At 39.5% G+C, this 21,964-nt stretch overlaps 1 protein-coding gene across 3 annotated transcripts in view; it reads right to left on the bottom strand.

Annotated features, from left to right (window-relative positions):
* Positions 1-4,382: 4,382 nt before the first annotated feature.
* Positions 4,383-21,964, bottom strand: part of NECTIN3 (nectin cell adhesion molecule 3) — a 294,923-nt gene continuing 277,341 nt past the window's right edge. The window contains exon 11 of one of the 3 annotated variants that reach the window (XM_035709821.2): positions 4,383-4,410. In XM_035709821.2, the coding sequence (XP_035565714.1) occupies positions 4,398-4,410 (13 nt within the window). In that variant the 3' untranslated portion in view covers positions 4,383-4,397. The remainder of the gene's footprint in view (positions 4,411-21,964) is intronic. The other 2 variants (XM_049105421.1, XM_049105422.1) reach the window with 2 other exon arrangements.

Raw genomic sequence — 21,964 nt, 5'->3', positions numbered from 1 at the left:
GCCTATCACTTCTAGGTAGACTAATTTCTGTATCTGTGTCTTCATACATGCTGAGAATCTTTACATTTAGGTACACTGAGGAAAATATCTACAGTCACCAATTTATCTTTAAGTAACATCACCAAAAAGCATATTTTCCTGATGTATTATAAGACAGTCATCCTTGGTTCCTTAATAAACATTCCAGTGCAAGAGCATTATACACTCTTAATGAGAACTTGGAACCAATTCATGTTTTTCCTGTTAATTAAAGAATGGCAACATTCATTGGCTGACTTTTGAAGAAGTAAAAGCTTAACTTGGGGCCTCTGTAAAGTTCTGCTAGTCTCTCTAGCACAAAGTTAGCTACATGAGATACTGTAAGTAAGAACAAATTTCATATATAAGGCAGTGTAGAAATTTCAATGCCATAATCATAATAGTAATAAAATAATACATCTATCTTTTAAAAAGTGAAAAGATACCTTAATAAAAAGAGGGAACTAAGGAAGAGAAAAAGGATATAGATTGTATAAATAATTTTATTAGAGAAATCATGTCTTAATCTTTCTTAGCATAGGTTATTGAAGGAGGAGGGGGAGTGGGAGAAGAGGGAAAGTAGAAGAGGTGAAGATTTTTAAATAAAGACGAAAATAATTGGTGACATGCCAGTTTTCATGAAGTGTTAACAAGGAAGAAAAGGATCTCATTCAGAAATGTAAAAGGCATTTCTAAGGCTACAGAAAGTGTTCATTGGTTTATGGTTATGAATTGTTAGAACCAGAAGGACATCTTTAAAACATATCTACTTTAATCTCTCTCTCTCTCCCTTTTAATATCCATCCATCTCATTCTCCCTTGTTTCCCTCATCCTCCCTCTCCCTCTCCAACCCCTCCCTTTAGCAGATGAAGAAGTAAAAATCCAGAATGATGATACAGTCTACCCTGAATTACAGAATTGTATGGCAGAGATGAGGGTAAAAATCTATACTTATTGATTACTAGCTCAATTTTCCTTTTACTTCACTGGGAAGGGACAAAAAATATATAGCAATGTCATGGTATAGTCAACTCAAAAATGAGCCATGGTCAACAAAGATCTGACTGCTGAGATTAGGCCAGCCTTACTGATGTGTGTCTACAGTGGCACTATGCAGTTAAAGATTTTAGTAATTATGCCTGTTTTTCTCCTGTTGACCTGTACATAATGAAGGCTGAATACATATCATCTATAATAATCTACTAAATTATGGTTGATTTCTACTCCAGCTTGAAGCTTTGGTCAGCCCTTTGATGGTGGAGAAACTATAAAACCATCCCTTTGCCTCCTTGGACTTCTTTCCCCTTCCTCCTGCCAGTCCTTAACCCTAGATCACCCCCTGCCCTAGAAAACAGCTAGAGAAGGTCACACACTGGGTAAACTTCATCTTCTAGCCCATTAGCCCTTGATAGATTCAGACAGTTGCTCCTAATTAATGTGCAGAAATTCTTTTTTTCCCCCTAATTAATACTCTGGAAAATTCTACACTGTAGTCATTGCCCTGCTTTTCTTCTATCCTATGTCTAGTTCCATCTTCCAAGTAGATCATCCCATCCATTATGTCACTGTGAAGCTTGAGGCCATTTTTCTTTCTCTCTCCCAGAAAATATCTATGTACATACTTTGGGCACAATCCTATGTACTTCTACACGCTCATCCACTTTCCTAAATTAACTGTTACATCTGCTTCCTGGTCCTATTTCCCCTTCTTCATTTTCAAACCTCCCACTTGCCTACCTCTGCAGATTTTTTTTTTTTTCTGACAGTTCCTTATATTTGGTTTGCTTAGAATTTTTCTGTTGACTCCTTATCCTCAAAAAAACTCAGGTCTCCACCCTCTTGAAGAAAACATCCTTGAGCTTATTGCTCATTTAGCTGGCCCTGGCCCTGGCCCTTGGCAAGTGCATTAACTCTCAATATCTGAGGTACTGCTGTTGTTTAGTACCTGTACCTTTCTCATAAGCCACAGCTAACATCTATTAAATTCTATTCAAGATCATTCCAGTTTTGTTCAGTCAGTTTAAAAAACGTTGATTTCACATTTGTCACCACCTTTCCTTTTTCTGACTTGTTATATCTTGGTTTCATTTTTTTCTCACTGATCTCCATTTTTATTCAGAACTGAGCTTTCTTATAATCCTTTCCTCATATATGAAAGTGGCTCAAATTGACATTTCTTTTTTTTTAAGATTTTATTTATTCATAAGATACACAGAAAGAGAGAGAGACAGAGAGAGACAGAGAGAGAGAGAGAGAGGCAGAGAAAAAGGCAGAGGGAGAAGCAGGCTCCATATAGGGAGCCTGACGTGGGACTAGATCCCAGGATTCCAGGATCATGCCCTGGGCAGAAGGCAGGTGCTAAACCGCTTAGCCACCCACGGATCCCCTCAAATTGACATTTCTATATAATAGATACCATTCTTCTATTTCTCCTGTGGCACCACATACAAGAAATATAATCTTCCAAGCCCATGGAATTAATGGACTTGTTTCCTAACTCAGACTCTTCTCCAGCAGCTGGTGATTGGGTCAGGCCCTTATTACCTTACATCCTAATAATTACAATGCCTTCACACAAGATTACCAGCCAATGAACTCCGAACAAAGATGGAAGATTAAGCTTCCAAAAAACAAATAAACAAACACACAAAAAAAACCCAAACCAAACCAACAAATCAACAAGCAAACATATCATTGTTCATATTATCCTTCTCTCCCAGAATTCTTTACTGTCTTCCCACAATGTATTCTACAGGATAAAGTCCAAGCTCCTCAGCCTAGAATTCAAGGCTTTCCACTCAAGTCTGTATCTCTAATCTCTTCACATCTTTCATTAACATGAACCCACCTCTTCAACCACATCTGTCTGCTCAGACATGTCATGTGCATTTCCACTGCAGCACATTTCCTTATGCCATGCTTCCTATTTTAAGTCAAACAGCTCCATCCTATCTACATATTATCCAACTGATGCCAGAAAATCTTGGATAAATTCAACATCCACCATTGCTTAAAAACCTTAGTTACCTAGAACCAGGGTATGCTTCCTTAACTTCATGAAGGACTTTTATCTAAATCAACAGTCAATATTACATTTAACTCTGAAGTTCAATTCAGAATAAGAGGAAGATGTTGGCTATTACCAGTATTACCTAATCCCATGATGGAATTTAAGAGATACATCTTGGAAAAGAAGAGCCAAATATATCTTAATTTGAAGATGATATGATTGTTGCCTACTCAGGCAACTTAAGGGAATCAAATAAAAAAGTAGTAGAACCAATAATAATAATAATAACTAATAATAGAGCTCATCAAGTTTGCAGATTATGAAATAAATATCCCCAAATCAATAAATTGCCTATAAATCAGCAATGACCAGTGAGAGAAAACACAATGAAATAATCATACCATTCACAATAACTCAAAAATACATAGTCATAATAACAAAAAAATTAACAAGAAATGTGCAGGATTTATATGAATCAATCTGAAAAACCTTAGTGAGGACTATATATCATATCCACCATTCAATAATCAGTTCAATTTTGCCACCTCCAAAAGGCTTTCCAAAACAAAGGTAAAAAAAATACTCTCTCTCTTCTGAACTCCCATTATATTTCCTGTGGATAACAGTCAACCAATTCCCAATAACACAGTTCCTTAAATTTAAATTGTGAGATTCTAGAGAAAAAGAATTGTACTGTTTATATAGTGGTTATGATGTAACTGTGGTCACTTGTTTTTCTTTAGCTTCTGCTTTCTCATCTCTAAAATGGGCATGCATATCACCAGGTTACTAGGTAGATTACATGAATAATTTATAATATTAACTATATTTATAATCATAATTTATAATAGATAATATTAATAATCTAATTATTAAAATACACCAAATAATTTAAATTAGCATATTACTAATTTAAATTTAATTCTCTAGTATACAACTCGACACATAATAAGCCCCCAACAAATGGTAGCCATTAGTTATAACTCTTGGTACAAGGTTACATACATATAGTTGGCCAAGGTGTTGGCAAGTATTAAACATGAATGATCCCTTTAATTTTATGGATGGCAAGATGGGGAAGAAACATAGACAATACATAGTAACTGCAACTCAGAGTTAAAGGGAGTTAAAAACTATAAGTAAAATATGGTCTAGGTCTTGGAATGAGGAGAACACTTGATTAAGACAAGTTTGCAGTTGCTTTAGAGTGCAGTTGCTGGGAAAGAATGGAGCCAATGGATACTCCAGGGACCAGAAACTATGTAGAGTCATGGAAACACACCCCATTTATTCTTTAAAAAAATTGCACTTACCCTGGTAAGAAGATAAATGTATTCAGAGAGGCAATGGGTTGAACTTGCTGACATTCTAAATATTAATCCTATGGAAAGATTAAAGATAGATTTCAATCAATGGGAAAGTGAGCATGGTGGCAGCAGCCAAACCATATGCAATTAAAATCTCATACTTATGCCTATAGTAGATGCACGATAAATGTGCTTTGAATAAATGCCATGTACTTTCACAATAATTGAGACCACTTAGAGTGATAGATTTAAAGTATTATGAAACAGTTGCTTGTTATCAACTGGTTCAAAAGCCAAGTTCCAATTAGAGAATATTTATTCCACATGAACTACAAAACCAAAGGATATTCTGAATCAGGGTTATGTTAGTTTGACTTCAAGAGGCATTAATTTTTTAAATTATTATTTATCTCTGTTACTTCAAAAACCATTTAAGGCAGCAGAAATCTATATTTTCATTCTAATCCTGTTATCAAACCCCATTGCAAGAACATATAAGAACCCTCATATAACTTATGTTATATAACATTTTTTATATTACCTTGTCACAATTCTTAGTAGCTTTTCAGATACATTGTACTATTATTTTAGCAAAGATCTTTTAATGTTAACATAGTCTCTGCAATGGTGTCCTCCTAGACATGGTTAAGTTAAGATTCAAGAGAACCTTAACAGTGTTTAGAACTCATTTGCCAATCTAGTTCCTCCTGCTTCCTCTCTATTGCATAGGGCTCAAGAGAGCATATATAACTTGTTCTCATATTACATAAAGGCTTCTTCTGTTGGACTAGCCTAATATTTGAAAAACAAGTCAAATGGAAATAAAAGGCAACCACCATCCCTATCACACTACTAAGTTCACACAAGAATTTGATTATACAGCTACATTAAAAACATGAACAACTTTCAGTGTAACTTTCAATGTTTTTCACAGATAATCATAACCATCATCTAAGAAGTCCTGAACTTTGATAGATCACAGAAGAAGTGCTGTGATGAGCTATAGTGAGGCAGTTTTTGGAATGTAGAGCAGAAGATAATCCAACTAACTAAAAGGGCTTTCCAGCATTGTATCAATAATTATGCATAAGAGATCTGTGAACACTCAGTATGGAGAAATGAGATGAAAAGATTTTAAAAGCCAAGTAAAAATGTAAATGCCAGTTTGAAGCAACACTAACTAAAGTGATGTTGCCATAGTACTGAGAAAGGACATTGAATTGGATTTTTCTGCTGAAGAACTAGGTTAAAATCCCAAACCTGCCACTTACTGCCTCTGTTAGTTAAGTAAATTATTTATCCCCCCAAATCTCATTTCCTTCATTTATACATTGTCTGACAGTAATCACTACCTCCTGAGTTGCTTTGAGGACTAAATGAGACAGACTTTGTAAGAAACCTTAATAAATTTTACTAATCGACATTATGAAAATGAATAAATCATTAAAAAAGAGATAAACAAGCCCCATATGGAGTTGTTTGCCCATCACAACAGCAAACCAAGACTTAATAACAGTTTCAACCTATCCACTTGGTATTCATGATTCGCTTAATAAAGCCAATTCCATGTTCAAATTAGCTCAGCTGAAATTTTGTTAACACTATAAAATGTGTGCCTGTGTGTTTCAATGCCACAAGGAGGCACACGTTTATTAAGTGAATAGAACTGTGAGTTTTATGAAGGTGAAAACCATCTCTGTGTTTGTGACTCAGGGTCTACCTTAGTACTCAGGACTCTATAGGTATTTGGTGAGTGAAAAAAAAAATTAATAAATGAATGGTTACCAAGAACTATAAATAGGGACTCAAGAAGAGGAGAGTTTTCAGAAAGAAAGTTTAAAAGGAAACCAGATTGTTGCCTTGTGTTTATTTATTTTTTTTCAAGGACAATAAAGAGTCAAGGAATGTAGATAAGACACTAACATCTGTATGGCGTAAAGCAAAAGCACTGTCATTCAGCTGATGAGTGTTCTGAATGAAGAGTAAACAAGATGGCATGGATCGTAGCCTGGCGTACTTCCATTCAGAGAAACTCTTCAAGTCATCTGTGTTTCGTAACAATTCATTATCTCAGGGATAGTCATGTAAATCAGTCCATGCGTATTAGAAGATACAAAAGTGGGCTGATAAACCACATGCCTAAGAAGAGCTAATCACACATCTTGAAAGACTGATGAGATTCCTCTATGGGAGAGTGTTTGTCCTCAAGAATCAGCAGGACAAAACAAATGTGGTTAGTGGTATGATTCAGGTCATAAATCCACCTCCCCTTACGCCCTTGTAAAGCAGATCTCAGAAGTCACTCAGAGCTCCTGCTGTGTGGACCACTTTGAACTGTACCCTGTAGGAAAGTGAAAGGAAATAGAAAAAAAAAGTAAGGCTTCAAGTTACTTAATATCGAATGAAGACAAAAGTGAATGAGAAAATTATTTTTTACAAAAACTAAAGACAATATGGTATAGAGGTAAAGAGCACAAGCTTAAGAATCAGGTTAATCAGGGTTGGATTCCTGTCTCTACCACTTCCTTACAAAGTGACCACATTAAAGTAACTCAAGGGGCACTTGGATGACTCAGTTAAGTATTGCCTTCAGCTCAAATCCTGATCTCAGTGTCCTGGGACCGAGCCCCACATTGGGCTCCCTGCTAGGCAGGGAGTCTGCTTCTCCCTCTCTCATCCTGCCCCTCCCACCCTGCTCATGTGCTCACTCACTCACTCGCTCTCCCTCTCTCTTAAATAAATAAATAAATAAATAAATAAATAAATAAATAATCTTTAAAAAAATAAAGTAACTCAAAATGTCTATGCCTTGGCTCCATGGGGGTGATGATGTCTCATGGGACATAATGGGGGTGACCTGCATGTCACATGCAACAACACATGTCATCCACTTGGTGAAAGCATTCAGTACTGATAAACACTATATTTATGTCAAGGGAAATGGTCTCTGTCTTGGAAATATAAGCATTCTGTTGCCCCCTCAAAATCAAGTAATTTGATTTTTCAATTACTTAGATTTTTTTCAAATGCCCATCATTGCAAGTTGAATTGTTGCTAATTGAGAGAATAGTGAACCAGAGACACACAGAGGTCCATTACTGGGTTAGGAAGAGCTCTGTTTTCCATCTTCTGCTTAAGCCTTGACAGAAAGGCACTGAGTGGCTTGGGGCCTACGGAGGTTCAGGGTGGACTTGGGAGTCTGACAACCAGGGTTCCAGTGTCCTCCTGCCACTCACAAGCTGTGTTACCCTGCCAAGCCCTTTATCTGCAGACCTCGGTGTCCACCCCTGCAAAAGGAGAATGGCACCACCTAAGAGAGTTGTTGCTTCCTACAGGAAATCAGTGTGTGACATGCTTAACCTACTACCTAGCCATTGAAGCATTCAACAGAATTCAGATGACAACGGTAATAGTTAAGTAGGTCGCCCTGCGATTTGAATCTGAAAGTCTAATGTTACTACAGAATTCCTTATAAGGAGTCAAAACGGTGAACTCAAACTGAAATGATATATTATTGGCACTACGTGTTTTATAACCAGGGTAAAAACTGCTGCTAATTTGGGTGAAGGTTTCTACGAACCTGGGAGAGACAATAAGCTCCTACTTGATGTCTGATTCCCCCAAACTTCTCCATTATACTCCTCAAACCTTCCTAGCTCTCGGTTAATTTTTTTCCTTCTGATCTTTTATGAGGAGACATTTGTCAAATATTTTATACTTAACTAAATGCCACCACATTAAATATCTTTTACCTTCAAATAACTTCCAATTCCAATCTGAAAGTAAGTATGAAACCCCTGGGAAGTCTGGGATGTCTAGTGACGTTACATCAGCACCAAGGACACTCTGGCAGCACAAGCCTTAAGCTGCAATTAAAAGGAAGCTACCACTCATGGAGCACCTTCTAATACCAGGTACTACGCCAGGCTCTTTACATATTTAATTGAATCTATAACAACCTTGAAAAGTGAATGTTCTTATGCTCGTACTTGAAAAGCAGACCTTGAAAACATGAGACAGTTTGCTTAAGATCAAAGAGTTAAGAAGAGGCAGAGTCAGAGCTAGATTTTGAGTCTGTCTGACTTCAAAGCCTTTCCTCTTAAGCCTTACCGCCTCTCCCCAGGAAACTGGGCACCCGCCCAAGCCGTCAGTAGGGGCCACAGCAACCTGCCAGTGGCAGCAGGGCCCAGGCACTGTGGCAGGTAGCCCCATGGAATCCAACGCACACCAGAGGGTGGAAGCTCGCTGCTCCAGACAGGATTGGCAAAGGCACCAGCAGGTCTGCAGGTGAGGTTCATAGAAAATTGAGCTCCAGCAAAATGGAAAGACAAAGGCAGAGGGGCAGGTGGAGCCTGACACAGGGAGCTTTACCATGAACTCATTTGGTCCAGAGACTTTCAAGTTGTTACTGCTCACAGTGGCATTTTATTTTGTTTTCCTGTTAACAGTGGCACTCTTTTTTTTTTTTTTTTTTCCAGATGAACTCTTAGGGGCTACCCCTTTATAAATGACTATATATATAAAAGCTCAGATGTTCTGATGTGGGATCAAGGTACAAAGAACTAGGGCCTTGAGATTCTTGGCTGGCTTCTGGTAAGGTGGCTCCAGAGACACCTCTGTGGATCCACAAGACTCTCAGGAGCAGTTTGAAAATTACTACACTACTTACTAAGTGTAAAAAAAAAAGAGAGAGGGAGAGAGAACTGAACATTACAGAACCATTTCACACAATGTCCTTTTTCTAGAGTGTTTCTGAAAGTGTGCACAAGGAGCAAATAAATCATTCGCACAAATGCAGATTCCTGTTCCCCCGTCCAAACCTGCTCTTTGAGGGAATTCTTAGCCAAAGACTCCCATTCTTGCCATAGCCCGAGTAATGCATAGACTCCCTATAAATCCGTGGCTTGAAAGTTTCAGAACCTAAAGAGTTACATCACTCAAGGTTTTGTGTGTGTGTGTGTGTGTGTGTGTGTTTTCCCCAACAAAGCCCACAACTTAGTAACAATCTATCTCCACTGAGGTGACCTGCTTCCTGCACTTGATCTAAGATGATTGACAATGATGGCATCCAATGACAACCTTTCTCTGCTTATGTGAGTGACAGGCTTCCTCCAGGATCTAATAAAAATGTGAAAAAGTACAAGCATGCAAAAATTGTCATAATATAGAGTAAAGTAAAAAGATTTTGAAAAAGCCAACATTTATTTTTTCTTCTCTTTAATTATAACTTTCATAGAAGTACAAAAAATCTCAAGCTTTGCATTTCCAGACTCTCCTAGAAAGAGTTTCTCAGACTCTGGTGGGGGAGTTGCGGGGCGGCGGGGGGGGGGGGGGGAGAGATTCAGGAATCTGCATTTTTGTTAGTTCCCCAAGCAAGTCTTGGGCATACATTAGCAGTCTAAGACTTTGCTGCTTAAAGTATGGCCTGCAGAGACGCAGCACTGATCATCATGAAACTTGACGGAAATGCAGACCCTTGGGCCCCAGTTCAGACTTGCTGGATCAGAATCCGCACTTTAACAAGATCCCCAGGTGATTCCAATGTGCCGCAAAGTTTGGAAACTATGGGTCCACAAATTTACTACTCCAAGCGTGGTCTCGGGCACTCTTTAGAAATGCAGAGTCTTAGGCTCTACCCCAGATCTGCTGAATCAGAAGCTGTATTTTAACAACATCCCCTAGTGGTCTATAAATAAAGTTCACAAAGCATGGGTCTAGAAGAAGCCAGGCGGACCCCTCAACCTGCATTTGGAAAGGAGTTGAGGGAGCACCCGGAAGCACATTCTCAACAGCATACCTGGCATGGTCAGGTACAGGCCTGCAGCAAAGCTGCTTTTCCACGAAGAAACCTGCCATTGCTATTGCTTGTTACTTGCTTGGTGTCTCAGCCCATTATGGCCTGGTAAGGGGACGGAAGCAGAACAGTTCTTTCTCTGTCTGTTTGAGCAAGAATGTTACCATTCACTGTTGATTAAAAAAAACATATTGTACTTGCCTGTGCATTCCAGGCTGGGGAAGGAAGACATTGTCCCCACCCTCCAGACCTTATCCATTCCACATCAATAGGCCTTCCCTGTCCCCTTACCAGCTCTGCCTCCCAGAGCCCATTTTGAATGTGGATTATGAACCACTTTGGTGAAGCTGTTCCTCATTGGCTGGAGCTTGGCTGTGCCACATTTCGCAGTGCCCTCAAGGACGGGTCACCAGTTGATCTACATTTCTCTTCACACATTAGGACTCACTCAACAACGCTTCCTGTGTGCAATCACCTGTAGCTCCCTTGGTGAAGCAGCAAGAGGACTTGACCCAGGGCTGCTCCCTGACTGCTCAGGCCCATGACCTCCACGACAGACCCTCTGAACCATTCTGACCCTTGTATCCTTCAGAAGACTGCTTCTGGCCTCTGCATTCCCCAGGGGTTAAAAAGAGAAGGTGAGCCCCCCAGATCCTCTGTGGATTTTCAACGATCCTGATGGGAAAGGGTCTCAGTTCCTCTCTATGTCTGCAATGCTCTGGTGCTGTCAGCCAGTCTTCACACTGCTCTCCTCCTTTCAGGAAGTGTTTTTTTCTATTTAGGATTCAGTCAGGCAGAGAAGCATATGTCTCCCTCCTTCCTGCAACATGTGTCCTTTCATGGCAGGGTGTGGGTGAAAGTGTCTGGGCAGCGCTGAGCTCATTTTCACAGCCATTTTGTGGATCTCCAACATTGCTGGCAGGATCTCCTCCAGAGAGCTTTCCATCAGCACAGTGTTGAAACCACACATCCAGCCATGCTCTGCATTACACGTGTGATTTAACTGCCTTCGCTGAGGCAATGAATGTTGGGGTTTCTGTGTTTTGTGGTGCTGCTGCTGTTACTGGTTCAGGAGAGAATTTGAACCACCCTATGTAACTCTTACACCCCTACACCTTTTTCCACACTAACCCCACCGCTTGTCTTGCTGCCGCATCACAGCTGTGGGAAATTCCCCCAGTGTGGACAGACATGGTGATTCATTCTCCACTCCCATCCGTTATTTTCAAAGAAGTTTCAAAAAGTTTGGGCATCCATCTTTAGGCTAACAGGGAACTTGCCTAATTGTACTCTAAGATGAGTCTCCATTTGCTTGTTTCTGGAATAGATTGAAACCATTTCCTGTAGATAAGCATGACTCTGAACTTCATGAAAGTCACCAAACCCTTATGGTTGCCACATCTCTGAATGCAAACATTCCTGTAAAAGGCTGGAGGCTATGCAAGGTGGTCTTCTCAAATCCTTTCTAGCACCAAGACCAATGCATCTGAGAACATCTCTCCTTCTGTCTCATCTCACCTCCTTTTCAGCAAGACCTTTGTGAAGACTCCCATTCTCAGAGCAGTATGGGTACTCTAGCCTTTACTGCAGTTTTCCTGTGAGGCAGCTCCTCCTCGGGTTGGAAGAGTAGGCACAAGGGGGTCCATGGATAGAATTTGTACTCTTTCTCATTGAAAGAGATTCCTGTATCTCACTGCATGTATATTCTGTTTTTGTTTTGTTTTTTACCAAATAGGTCTTCAGTCCATCTCCTGAAATGTGACTTTATTCCCTTTTTGTTCTTTTCATCATTTATGCATCCTTTCCTTCAACAAGTGTTCACAGAATGTCTTCATATGCCAGGCACTGTGCTGGGTACTACAGATTCAAAGATGAGTTCGCCTCATGGAGCTTATGGTGTAGACAGGTATTTAGGCCTTCGTCAAAAACACACAATGCATAGCCACAGACTGGAGTAAGTAAGAGCCCTGAAAGAAAGGAACACCATTCCAGATGAGTCTGTAACCACAGCACACGACCGCATCAGTGTGAATGATGCTAAGCAATCTGAGAGATTCACTGGCACAACTGGACAAGCCAGACAAAACTCATCAAAATCTTGTCCGAAGACCCTTGTAATCTGTCACTTTGTGAGGGACTTTCCAAACAGAATAGTTAATAAGTGCTTGGTGAAGACAGGTGAATTCATATGCTAGAAAGAAGCCAGCATCTTCTTTCCCAGTATCTTTGCAGGCATATTAATTGATTGTATTGTCACTGCATCAAGTCTTGCCTGACAGCTGTCAAGATTCAGCGAACTATAGGAACAAAGTAATGTGACAGCTTCGGAGCACTACAGAAGAAAGTCCTAAGATAGAATGAATGATCTCATACAAATGCAATTCCTGCACCATTCCCATTTCAGGTGGTCTGGGCAGATCCCAAACTTATTCAACCAGTGGTAGCTCAGGTATACAGCAGATTACAAAGAGAAACTTTTCCAAACTAAATTCCCCATGAGCACCTTGGTGAAGATGCTGAAGGCAAGGCAGCATGTTAGAGGGAGATGCTACAAAAGACCTGGACAGAATAGATGAGAAGAGCAAGGACTGTACGACAAGGGTGGTGCTATCTCTTCCTTCCCACTGATGCATTTGTTCACGCAGATCCGTGTATATTTATCATGCGGTTTTCAGTTATAAGTACTGAAGCCCAATTCAGTTTGCTATTTCAGAACAGTAATTTATTGGCTCATCTATTACAAAAGTTCAGGAATACATCAATTTCCAGTCAAAGGCTGAATGATGTAAGCTAATCCTAGCGTCTAATTTTCTTCTCTCCTTCCTTATCTCTGCCTTCCCCTGTCTTGGCCTTACTCACAGACAGGCTTTCTCCACACAGTGGCACCCAACAGATGCAGACTGAGATCTTCTAAGGTTAAAGAGAGTTTTTCCCCCTGGATAATTCTAGAAGATCCTGAGGAAAGGTTCTCATTAACTCAGTTGGTCGCATTCCCATCCCTAAACAAATGCAGGTGAACAAAGTTTTAACTAGTTTTGCTTAGGTTACCTTGGTCTTTGCTGGAGTCTGTGATTAGTGCTAGATCCATTATCTGTTGTGGCTGAGAGTGATGTAGGGAGATTCTGGGAAAGAAAATCAGAGAGCTATTAATGGGATGGGGAATGGAGCTGGCTACTCTACTACGTGCTAATGTTAGTGCTTACAATAGAATGGAGGGTTTTCCAGGTAAGAGTAAGAGGGTTTTCCAAGTGGAAAAAAGAATTGGCTGCTCATCTGGAAAAACAAAGTTATTTGGCAAAATTTGTGACTTAGAATAAGATAGTCAAAATCACATTAGACAAAATCCTGGAAGAAATACAGGAGAAGACAAATAACATCATTCTTAAATGGAGGACAAATGTGATGAACTCATTAGATTTTTCCAATTCTTATTTCATGATGACTCACACTAAGAAGACACTCAATAAATATTTTTATTTGATTTCTGTGATTTGATACTCAGAGTGAAAATTAATCTCCATGCAATTATAAGAGAACTAATTAAGGCAGCAGAGTTATTGCTAAGATGCCTAATCAATAAAACCTGCAGGTGTCCTTTCAATTAGATTAGGAAGTTAATGAATACACATTTTTTCCTCAATTTTCTGTGCCAACATAAAATTTCTTCCCATGCTTTAAATGATTTCATCTTCTTCTCATGGAAAGGAAAAGATTACTGACACTTTAAGGTGTTACCAGGACTAATCTCATGTTTCTAAGCAGGCTCCTCTCTAAAACCACCCCAGAAATATGTTTACAAGTAGGATTGAATGACGTGAACAAATTCCCCACAGTCAAGTATCACCCCCCAAATCAACTACCTAAGCCGTACACACAAAAGCAGCTGGCTTGGCCACACTGAATCCTGTCACATTTCCTAGCATCTAGTGGTAGGTATAAAAATGTTTACTGAATTAAGAGAGTAAGTGATAATGGCTAAAAATGCCAAACTGACCATTCCAAGGCCCAGGACTAGACAGTTCTTTGAAGATGGACTCCTGAGCTTCATCATGGTTGAAGAGTGAAAATACTAAGGTCTTTGGGGCCAAGGAGTTTTGGATTAAAATCTCATCATCTCCTTCACTTTGGTATATCGATTATCCTCCCTGAGCTTCAAATTTCTCATATGTAAAAGATAACACTACCAATAATAGCTTGTAGAGTTTTTATAAGGATTTGATGAGATACTGTATACAAAGTAGCTAGAACATAACACAACCTCAAAAGTGGCTACCATATTTATATTTTTCTTTTTTTATATTTATATTTTTCAAGGTCTTCATAAAATGTAGTACTAATAAACATTTGTAATGTCTCCAAAATTACCCCTGAATCATGATATTACATTTATAATCCACTAGGTCACAAATGTTTTGAGTATTTCTTTGTATATAGAAAATAAACTGATTGAATGAAATCTCATTGTCAAGTAGAATTATGTTAGTCACTGATAACCATTTTTTAAAAGAATACATTATTTTTGTATATATGTACATGCACACACACAACACAAATATGTATATATGTATGTGAAGTCCGATCACTTTACTAGTATTGAACGCTAATTTATTTTAGTTACTTTTATCTGTATTGAGAAGGGAAAAAAAGAAATTAAAATATACACACAACTGGGACTTTATGAATTAGGATTAGGCTCCATATTTAAAGATGGAACCAGTTTTTTGTTAAATAGAATCAAATTGTTCTAAAGTATTAGTTTTTTTTTTTAACATTGTTTTAACAAGTTATTGTTAAGTCAAAGAAAGCCATAGTAAACTAGTATAACCTGAGTATATCAGAGACTTAACTCGTGGTTCAAGAAAAATTACCTTATAAAAAAAGTTTAAGTGCTTTTTTCATATCTATATCTGTAGTGACAACCTAGAAACTATATACTTCTCTAACGATTTCATTGACCAGCATATCAAATCAGCATATAAACATAAATTCTTGCATATATTTAAAATTGTGTAGGAACATCTAAACAGGAGTATTGTTTGTGATGCTTAAGAAAGTGAGTTGGATTATCATTATGTGATGTTGGGAGATTGCAATGTAACTTGATGTCAATGAAATGTAATTTAACTGTCCCAGATATTGTTGAATACTCAAGAAGAAAAGCTTTCATCTGATTAAAGTTTTATGCTTTGATTTTCTTCTTTTTGTTTGTTTCCCAGATGTGAATTTTAATTTTTATTTAAGAAGAGGCAGTGTAAATCTTACTCATATTCAGTAATGTATCTCATAGATACAGAGAAGGTAAAAAAATATAAGCTGTTTAAGTAGCATTTAATATTGATGAGGGGGTGAAAGAAAAATGTATTAAGGATGCTATACTATATGTATTTTGTCTATCATTAAATCTTTGAAATTAAATAAATTTATTCTTGTTTTTAATTTGCTCTGGAAGTGGAGAGAATAATTCTTCATCAGTCCCAGCCTATCATTTTCATTTAAAATTCAGTGTAGACAAGTGAAAGAAGCAATGAATTTGATCTTGGGCACATAACCTAAGAATTTAATATGGAATTTATTGATTCATTAAGGAAATCTCAAAGTTTTGGTTGTTCTCTGTGGTCCTAAAGAGAAGCTTTTGTTAAGGAGAACTACATTAATAGAAATTTTGGTTCCTAAAGGCAAGACACAGTACTCAGCCTAGAGTGGAAAGTCTAAGATAAAGCAATAAATAACAGGAAGTTGTCACTTTTCCTTCAATACTCTGACTTTGGGATTTGGGGAGCTTCCCTGGACTCAGAGAGAAGAGAGGATGATGAAAAAGAGGGCTCAGTACAGAGAAAGTGGTATCCAGCCACACGGCTGCAGCCATGTACAAGGAGAGAGTGAGCTAGTCAAAGCCAACTGTGGTAGACAATGGAATGCCCCACCATGGATACCCTTTTAGGAATCAAAGACTTCTTCCAGCTGGTAGGAGGATTGTTGGCAGAAAGCCCTCAGCTGTCAGCTGTCTTTGAAAACAGGCTAGACTGAAGAGCATTACCTCACCCAGTGGCATCCTTCTGAAGCACCTCGGCTCTCATGACACAGCAGTATAAAGGCGTCTCTCCCTATTGCCCCAACTCGAGGTAACTTTGAAGGGCCATCCCAGGTTCAGAGTTCTCCATGGAGTCATCTGAAGCCTTCACAGGGATGCATCACAGCCTAACCTCTCTGCCTAATGCTGCTTCTTTACCTTCCCTTCTACCTTCCATCCCAAGGGCACTCCTATCTTGCACACTAAACTTTGTCTTACATTCTGCTTCCTAAAGAAGTCTATCTGCAACATATCTCTGTGGTGGGGTTGGAAGAAAGATTTAAAGAATGCTGATAGTAACACTTGATTTTAAATGATTTCTTTACTGTAATTTCAATCCATTATTCCTAATTCTTCAGTTAAAAGCACTATATTCAGGAGCTTTGTGATTATCTCATGCCTTGAGGAATAATGAACAGGGGTGTCTCTCCCTATTTGGATCATAAAGATGTAATGATTAATACACCAGTGGTAATTTAGAACTTGGATTAGGAGGGGAGAGTTCAGAGAAAAAGCTGACAGACCGGTGGCCACTGGTAAAGATAACCACCATCCCACATTGTCCCTTCTAGGCGATATCACAACTTTCCTGGTTAGGTGGGATGGAGGACTGAATCCCTCTATGGAGATATTGAAGAAAATGGTGGCCAGGGGCATGAAGAGATGCTCTCCTTTGTAAATGAGGTGATTATTGCTCCTTACAGAGGGGCCTATGCCAATTTGATTTCCCAGCCATTCTTACCAGTTTATATTGTCATTCCCACCTTGCTCAGGAGCACAGCCTGAGGGTGTTGTATGAGTGTCTTCCATGGTAACCACACCCACAACTGGGGTTCTGTTAGCATAAACTGCCAACCAAGCTGAGTAACACTAATTCTGCATATTTCTAAACCACTGAAAAAATGGCCTAAAATGAAAGTTCAGGGCAATAAAGTCTTCTTGTGCTGTTTCCCTCCTTATCTCCCTTCACTTCACAAAAGGTGCTTGTGGACCCAAGACATTTGGAAAACTCGCTCCCGAGAAGCCTCGGGACTAAATACATTTTTGTCAGCCTTCTCTCCTTTTGATAGAAATTGCAGACTGGGGGCACCTGGGTGGCTTGGATGGTTAAGCAGCCAATCCTGGATTTCCTCTTGGGTCATGATATCAGGTGGTGAGATAAAGCCTGGCGTGCAGCTCTGCACTCAGTGTGGGGTCTGCTTGGGACTTTCTTTCTGCTTCTCCCCACCTCTCTAAATGAATAAATAAAATATTAAAAAAAAAAAGAAATTGTAGATTGGTTTACCTCGAATTGTGTCTACCATTATTCACATCTTGGAGCCCTAAAGTAATTGGATAAATGGTACTGATATCAGAAATGTCAAAGAATGCATCCGGTGATATATTCTAAGCTCTATTTATAAGATTAATTCATAACTGAGTTACTCATTTTTGTTTCCTTGGAGTTGGCAAAAGGTAAATACTCTCATAGGTACATGCAATTTCTGCCTTTATAACTGACAAGTCTTGGGCTTTCACAGTCAAAGCTGATGTCAGATATATTGCAGAATAAAGTATTTTCTGTGAATTTCGTGCTAGGACTAGTTCAGGGGTTTTACAGAGTGTACTACTACACAGAAAGGTTCCCAGAAACAAATTTTAAGTCACATAATCACAGCTACTGCTAAAACTTCCTTCCTTTCTTACTAGCCCTGCTTTTCTCTCTTTTCTGCTTGCCCTTCCATGTCTGTCCCTGAGTTAACGGGCGCAGGGTAGAACTTCTCCAGTTGAGGCAATCCCATGTGACCACCACATCCAGTTACCAGGGAAACCACTCCTTCTTTGGTCTTCTCTCTTCTCCTCCAACCTCATGGCACATTATTTGGCTAACCCGTTTGCTTTCCTGCCCTCCTTGGCATCCTGCCTGCCCTTACACCTGGACTGAGACCTGCCCCACTGCTCAGGTGGGCCTTTTCTGTGTACTAACCCACGTTCTTTTATTAAAGAGTGTCTCCTTCCCTGGCTTGAGTTCCATTACTAAAGGCCTATTTCAGTTAACCTAGTTAAATATATGCCAGGCTCAGGAGAAGAAAAAAGATCCATCTCACCACATGAAGAGAACACATTTTAAAGGGTTTTTAGGTCACAGATTTATGAAGTCTGCTACACAATTTATAATATAGTTTCAAAGGGAAGAATGCAACCACACTATGAAACAATTGATTTACACACAGACTTCTGAGATTTAAGCCTGTGAAGTGCCTGTGGCTCTAACGGAATCTTTGTCGTTGCTTGGGGAAACTATACTGGTGACAGTGTTAAGTTGATGAAGGAAGGGAGACATTTAGGCAGGGGGAGATGCAGAGTTCTATCAATGAAATGAAGGGAGGAAGGTAGCAATAATAATACTAAAGAAAAACTTCACAAAAGCGTGTGTTTGGTTGAGCGATATAGATTGTATAATGCTAATATCCACTCCATGAATCAAATCAGAAATTGAACTGGTTCTTTCAGTGCAAATACATCATGGCTGATTGGGTTAATATTCACTGCTCTAAGGTTTTTTATTTTTTAAATACCATGTAAATAGCACACACACACAAAAAGCCAGTCTAGTTGTTTTTATATTTTTGTGTATTCTAGATAGACAGATGGACAAATATCTTGGTACTGGTATACACAGATTACATCTGGGCTTCCTAAGGCAGCCTGTTTTACTCTTCTGCCCCAAGGCTGCTCTCAGCCTTTGCTGCAACCAGACTCCCAAGCCCCTTCTTCCCCAAACCTACAAATCCAATCCTGTGAACCCAAAGTCAAAAGTAGACTTCACTGGAGCCGTTGCAGGAAGTTGAAGGGAAGGTTTCCTTTCCTGGTTTTTCCCCCCTCTGGCTGCTCTCTCCCTGTCTCCTCCAACTCCCCCCAGCACTGCCCATTCTGCATCGCTCCAGTGGCCTTCACTCCTAGGGGCCCCCACGCACCACCACTACTACTGCCAATAGAGCATTTCCACCCAATATGAGAAATTCATACACCTTGGCTTCCTCAAATTGCATTCTTACAGCTACCTTGTTTGGCAAAATAAAGGAGCATCCTCAGGTGGAATCTATTTGCCACAGAAGGCACATGGGTTGTAAATAACAGCTCTTGTTAAAATCCAACTAAAACCCACATGGAAGGACTAATACTAGGAAGTGACGTGACTCCTGTATCTAGTCACCTGGCCACAGGGTGTTTTTAGATAGACACTACTGAGGATAGGAAGCTCCCACTGCTGGGGCACCAAAGCTGTTAGAGAGGGCCTTCTTGGCACTGCCCTCCAAAGGCACCAGTGATAGCTGATCACTAGAACTCTTTTAAAGTCTTAAGGAGCATGTACAGCCCCACTTCTCAAATTCTAAGACAAATACTATCTTTATCTTTAAGGCAGACACAGATAAGGGTTACTCAAACCCTCTTGTGATTTTTTTTTTTAAAAACAGAAAAATCCAGGCAAGGGATAACCTTCTATTTTGACCTCCTGGTTACATTAAGGATGTAAAAAATGTCCTTATCAGCCTGCACAAATATCACGGCTGAATGATAATCATCACAACATTCACCTAAGTTTAAGAAATCATCTCATTATTTGAGCAGTTAAGTTAAATGGCCTGGGCTTGCCCACGGACATCTACTGTGTGTTTTATGTTTTACCCTTACCCATGCTATTTCCAGTGCCTGTGTGCCTGAACAGGTTTGTGCCTCCAATAAATAGGTAGGTACATCAGTACACAGAGACAGATAAATTTCTCAGAAATTAAAAGCAGCTTTTCTTTATACGATTACTTCCTCCTTATGGGTTTCAGAAAAGATTTAGCATGCTTTAGTCAGGAGAACAAGGATAGGCAGGACTTCAGCTCTGACTGGTGCTCCAGTGTCTTTGGGTAAGGCTGGCAGTGACTTTTCTCCTTGCCATCACAGAGCCTCCCAGCTCAATAGCCAGAGAGGAAAAAGAGGGAAAAAGGAAATGAAGAAAAATACAACTGAACAGGAATAGAAAAGTGAATTCTGGTTTTCAACACAGCCAGAGGCTAACAAAGCATTCTGCTTTATGTTAAGAAATGCTCCCCAAGGAAGTGTTTTGCCTCCAACTGTGAAACTGATTGATGTTCTTAAAACCCCGGGGGTAATCTCTTCTGGTCCTAAACTTGCTGTTGGGGGTGGGGGTGGGAAGGGGGAGAGGAGGTCTCCCGAAAGGAAAATTTTCAAAGAAAACATTTTTCTTGATTTTCTTTTCAAAGTGCAGGTGAGTCAGAACATGTAAGGACAGAAACATAAGTAAACTTGCTAAGTGCACATTCCATTTACGCAGAGTGTGTTTATGTGATGGGGGAAGAATCCAATTCTTCAAAAGGATCTGTGGACAGTCTGAAAAATGTTGATCCAAATCTATTTTGTGCCCCAGGTCCCAGCATTGTTAGAGCTAGATTCAGCAGATCCAGTGGATGACTCTGTTCCCCACTCCCTTATCTCCCAAGGTCTCAAACTGAAGGAACAGAGAGCCATTCAGGAGCCTGGACAAATATTGTGTACTTCATAAAAGTGAACACAGAGCATTAAAATGTCAACTCATAAATGCTTTTCTGTGAAGATGGGCTGCCATGCTAATATGCATCCAGACAGTTCTGGTAGTTTCCCACAGTACAAAGGTAATGAAACAATAACATTACTGAGGTATAGAGGCTCCTAATTTTCCCTCAACCTCCCAACCACCCCTGCCCATTCGTGCCATCTCTTCCCACACATTATCTGGCATGCCTACTTAGCCTATAACTCCCTCTTCTGTACCCAGGTGGATGAAAGCCAAAATCCATAAGCAATCCAAAAAAAAAAAAAAAAAAAAAAAGGTGAGCCACCTCCGTGGGGCTTTGCCTGACAGGGAGATATGATGGGCCAGCGGCATAATTTTTTGGAAGGACACAGTGATAAGAGAGGAGTACGTAGGCTAAGATGCTATCAAAGAGAAAATTCTGGGCTAGGGGAGAGGAAGGCTTCTGCAAAATAGGAATGCTAGAGAAGGGAGGATAAAAGAGAGGTTAGGAAGAGGTGCCATAGATCATATATATGAGACTCCTTTAAACAGTTTCAAGAGAAGTGAATAAAGATTGGGGTTTGGGGGGAAACTGCTGTGCTTGTTTAAAAATATAAGCTCCAGTCTGGTCAGGGGGATGTTGGCTTTATAAGCTTAACACAAATATAAATTGAGGACACTCTGTATATAAGTTTCTCTTTCTCTTACGTTGCCAGAAATTCACTGCTGTGTTTTTGGTGCCTTGGTTTAAACTGCTTAGTGCTAGCACAGAATTATTCACATTTACCCAGTATTTTAGAGCCTTTTATTCTGGCATGGTTTAGAGTGGTAAATTGTTCTTTTCCATTCAGACTTCCATTAATTTATACTTTTCTTCATTAGTGGAAAATTTTGTAGGAAAACAAGTATACATGACCATGTAAATGGATAGGAACTGACTTGTAGAAAGTCATATAAAAGGAAACATGCAAATATGTTAGTGTGCTTCAATCTACCAAGTACCGGGGGGCTGGCTGAAAGGTAGAGGTCAATAAATAACACTCCCCTTTTTCCACCCAACTTCAAAAACATTGAGAGATGAAAACAGGAGTCGAATATGTGGATTTAAAAAATATCACCTTTATTGCTCATAAATTATTGGGATGATGTAGATTAGTGAAAAGTCACACTGGACTTATCAGAACTTCTTCTATCCCCACTCCTGGTCCAGTTCTGGCG

The sequence above is a fragment of the Canis lupus genome, chromosome 33 (genome assembly GCF_003254725.2).
Source record: "Canis lupus dingo isolate Sandy chromosome 33, ASM325472v2, whole genome shotgun sequence".
Taxonomy (NCBI): Eukaryota; Metazoa; Chordata; class Mammalia; order Carnivora; family Canidae; genus Canis; species Canis lupus.
Note: the sequence above shows the minus strand (reverse complement) of the source record. Positions and strands in the feature narration are given on the sequence as shown.